The 4270-nt window shown below is 32.6% G+C and overlaps 1 protein-coding gene across 1 annotated transcript; it reads left to right on the plus strand.

Annotated features, from left to right (window-relative positions):
* LOC107647979 lies at window positions 2659–4198 on the plus strand. Its single transcript, XM_021104158.1, has 2 exons — window positions 2659–3704; window positions 3741–4198. Exon 1 carries the CDS (start codon window positions 3093–3095, stop codon window positions 3681–3683), a length of 591 nt encoding a protein of 196 aa, XP_020959817.1. The 5' UTR covers window positions 2659–3092; the 3' UTR covers window positions 3684–3704; window positions 3741–4198.

A 4270-nucleotide genomic window follows, 5' to 3' on the forward strand; every position in this document is an offset into this window, starting at 1 on the left:
AATCTGAAGTTACTCCATTAGTCTCTTCTAATAAAAAGAAGTTCTTAGAGTTCAATGTGAAAAGCCTGATAGCTGATCCTAGACAACAACCCAAATTTTCAAACTATGATCCAAATGACAAAGATGAAGTTAGACAAGCTTATTTGTAAAAAGTTATTGTCAACCAAGAGAACATGATTTTTCACAAACATATTTTAGGACTTCTCTCCATAGATTTAATGCTGATTGGTTTGATAAATTTGGCAATTGATTAGAATATAGTTTCAAAAGATATTGTCTTTTGTCTTTGTTGCTATCTTATGAAACTTGATAGTGCAAGTGGTAATACTTTTGTAATAAAGAGGGCTTTTCAAATTGAAAAAATGAGAAATTACAAACACGTGTTGGAAATTATGATAGCACTCGTAATTATCAATCTCAAAGAAAATGCGAAGCACTCATGAAGCAAAAGCAACATATTGAAGTTTTTTTCAAAAGCATTTAGACCAAACTAAAAGAGATTACCGAACTCGTCATTTAATAGCAACAATTGAGTGCATTAGGTTTTTATCGCGACAAGGATTGACATTTTGTGGTGATAATGAATCGCACAAGTCAAATAATTAAGGAAATTTTTTGGAGCTTTTTGACTTTCTTGCTCAACATAATACAGAGATTGATCGTGTTTTCAAAAATGTTCGTGAGAATCTTAAACTAGTAGCAGCTAAGATTCAAAAAGAAATTATTAAAGCTGCTGTAAGTAAAACTACTGAAATTATTATTGATGATCTTGGAGATGATGTATTTGCTGTTTTAATTGATGAAGCTTGAGATATTTCTGTTAAAGAGAAAATGATTGTTTTTTTGTAGTATGTGAACATAGAAGGGTTTGTAATGAAGCGATTTCTTAGCCTTGTCCATGTTTCTAGCAAAAATATATTATCGTTAAAGTAGCTTTGAAATCTTTATTAGCAAAGCATAATTTAAACTTAACAAAAATACGTGGACAAGTTTACGATGGAGCTAGTAATATGCAAGAAAAATTTAATGGCTTAAAAAGTTTGATCCTAAAAAAAATGCTTGTGCTTTTTATGTTCATTGTTTTGTTTATCAACTTCAATTAACACTTGTCATTGTTACAAAGAAATAGAATGAAATTGCATTACATTTTAATTAGCTTGCTAGTTTGTGCAATATTATTGGAGCTTCTTATAAACGTAAAGACATGCTCCATGAAAGTCAAATGCAAAAGATAATTATTGTATTACAAAATAGAGATACTTCTAGTGGGCACTACTTAAATCGAGAAACAACATTAAAAAGGAAAGGTGATACTCGATGGGGCTTACATTATGGTATAATACTTAACCTGATTTCTATTTGTTCTGTTGTGGTAGAAGTTCTTGAAGTCATTGAGAAAAATAAAAAAATCTCGAACAAAGAGCTAAAACATGCCAATTATTAAATCGTGTTCAATCATTTGAATTTTTATTCAATTTAAATTTGATGAAAAGTATATTAAGGATTACTAATGAGTTGTCTCAAACTCTACAAAAAAATATCAAAACATTATAAATATTATAACATTAGTTAAAGTATCCAAACAACGATTGCAAAGTATAAGAGATGATATATAGTTGGTATCCTTTGCTCAATAAAGTTTCAGTATTTTGTGATAGACACAATATTCATGGTCCAAATATGAATGACATATTTATAGTACAAGGAAGATTAAGGTGCAAAATTTAAAAGTTCTCAAACTTGTACTATTTTCAAGTTGATTTAATTTATTAAGTGGTTGATAGACAACTTCAAGAGCTTAACAATTGCTTTATAGAGGTAAATACTGAGTTATTTTTTTGTATAGCTTGCTTGAATTCAAGTGACTCATTTTTTGCATTTGATAAAAGTTGATTCGTTTAGCTAAATTTTATCCACATGAATTCTCTTTTACTCAATTTTTGGTATAGTCAGCTTGAGAATTTTATATTGGATATGTGTTTTGATTATCAATTTTTAAATATAAATGGAATAATAATTAGTAGATTATATCAAAAGTTAGTTGAGACAAAAAAATATATTATTTATCCATTAGTGTTTCTCCTATTGATGAAATTAGCTTTGATTCTACTTATGGCAATGACATAAGTTGAAAGAATATTTTTTTCTATGAATATCATAAAGGGTCGATTTCGTAATCGAATAGGAGACGAGTGGTTGAGTAATTATTTAATTACATATATAAAAAAAAGAGATATTCAATCAAGATAATAATAAAACAATCATTCAATATTTTTAAAATATAAAAATAAAAAGAGAAATACCTTTAAAATTAAAAAAAAATTAATAACTGATATAATTTTTTTTATATTCAATGTGTACTTTTATTTTTTTTAAAATTAATATATCTTTTAATAATAATGAGTATTTTTTTTTTTATCTTCCAACATAAATCGTTTGGTCCATCACTAGCAGTACCACTAATTGGTTAGGTATACTTTTTCTAATACAATATATATGTACAATATTTAGGTCTTGGCTCGTCATATTTATTAATTAGCAATTTAGCGTGGATGATGCTTAAACTAATTTGTTCTGGGTGCGGAAAAAGATCGACAAGTACATCCATTAAGAAACTAATAACCAATACCCAGAATCGATAACCTACTTGGGAATTAAGTAGATTAACTAATAATAATATGTATAATATCTATCTAGTAGTTTTAAAGGTTATTTCAATTATAAAAATAAACTAACACATACACATTTCAGATATAAGAAGTAAAAAATTAATCAACCTTCGGCTATAATTAATTGTTAATGTGTATGTCTTAGTTGTCGACAGGTTCATGGTTTAGCTAGCGGTTGCCCTTGCATTTGGAAGTTGAACTAGTAAAGTAGGCCACTCTGGCTTATAACCTCACATTAACCCTAATTTAGTTATATTACAGCTAACATTAATACAACCTCTCTAACTAGCCAGTAATAACAAGCTAATTACAATTAAATATATAAATTAACAAGGTAGCTAGGCTTCTTTCTTGGCGGCTAAGGTTATTGAAAAAATTCATCAGAGATAATACAAGGCGGCGGCGCTGCGGCGGAGAGAGAGGATGGTGTCGTCACCGGGAACGAAAGTATTGGAGATCAACTTGATTTCAGCACAAGATCTTCAGCGACCAAAGGCTTCAGTGAGGAGACTCAAAACGTACGTGGTGATATGGATGGATCCCTCCTACAAGCTCCGAACACAGGTTGACCAGATCGGCGGCAATAACCCTACCTGGAACGACAGGTTTCTCTTCCGAGTCACGCCGGAGTACCTCGCCAGCGTAACCTCGGGCTTCTCCGTAGCCATCTTTGCCGTCGGGACTTTCCGCGACCACCTTGTCGGCACGGTGAGGATCCTGGTGAGCAACATCCTCTCCACTGTAGAGCCAGCAATGAAGCCTTGCTTCAGCGCCGTCCAGGTGCGCCGCCAGTCAGGGAGATTCCAGGGGGTCTTGAACGTCGGCGCCAGGGTGGTCGACGAGTTCTACTTCCCGGCGTGGCACAAGGTACCGGCGATAGGGCTCCACGATCTGATGCTGAAGGTGGAGAAGCAGCGCCGCCGCAACAAGCTGGGACTCTCGAGCGGTGAGAATTCTTTGTCGGAGTCATCGAAGACGACGTCGTCTTTGCCATCACCGGACGATGACAGGTGAAAGTGTTAAAGGAGGAAAACAATTGGCTGGTTCCGTAGCTATGCTTTTTGTAAGCATAATGATATCGCACGCTCCAGATTACTCTACGCACTTCCTAGGCAAAGCTCGTGAATGGTGGACATTAGCGCTTACGTACTCAACCCTTGCTCTTTTTTTATTTTTTATTTTTATTTTATTTTTATTTATGGCTTATTTGTATCCGAACAAATAAACTAAAGCTGGGTGGAGAGTGGAGACCACAATCTAACTGTAATTAAATGAGGGCATTTATTATGTAAGATAGGTGATTAATATTATTTAGGCAAAGGAAATGATAATAAGACATTTTCACATGAATATAAAATTATAAATTGTTAAATAGTTCAATTAAATATATGAAACTATTTAATAATTTATGTTATTTTTATGTGAAAATGTAGTCATCAAATTTTCCACCTAAATCATACAGCTAGCTAGCTGCTATGGGCTGTATGAATCCTTACTCTATCTATGTCTGTACGTACACCATTGTTTCATGTGAAGTTCTTATTAGCTGCTGCTGGATTTTCAATTCAAATTAAACTTCCAAATATGTATACTAATAAATT

The sequence above is a fragment of the Arachis ipaensis genome, chromosome B06 (genome assembly GCF_000816755.2).
Source record: "Arachis ipaensis cultivar K30076 chromosome B06, Araip1.1, whole genome shotgun sequence".
Lineage (NCBI taxonomy): Eukaryota > Viridiplantae > Streptophyta > Magnoliopsida > Fabales > Fabaceae > Arachis > Arachis ipaensis.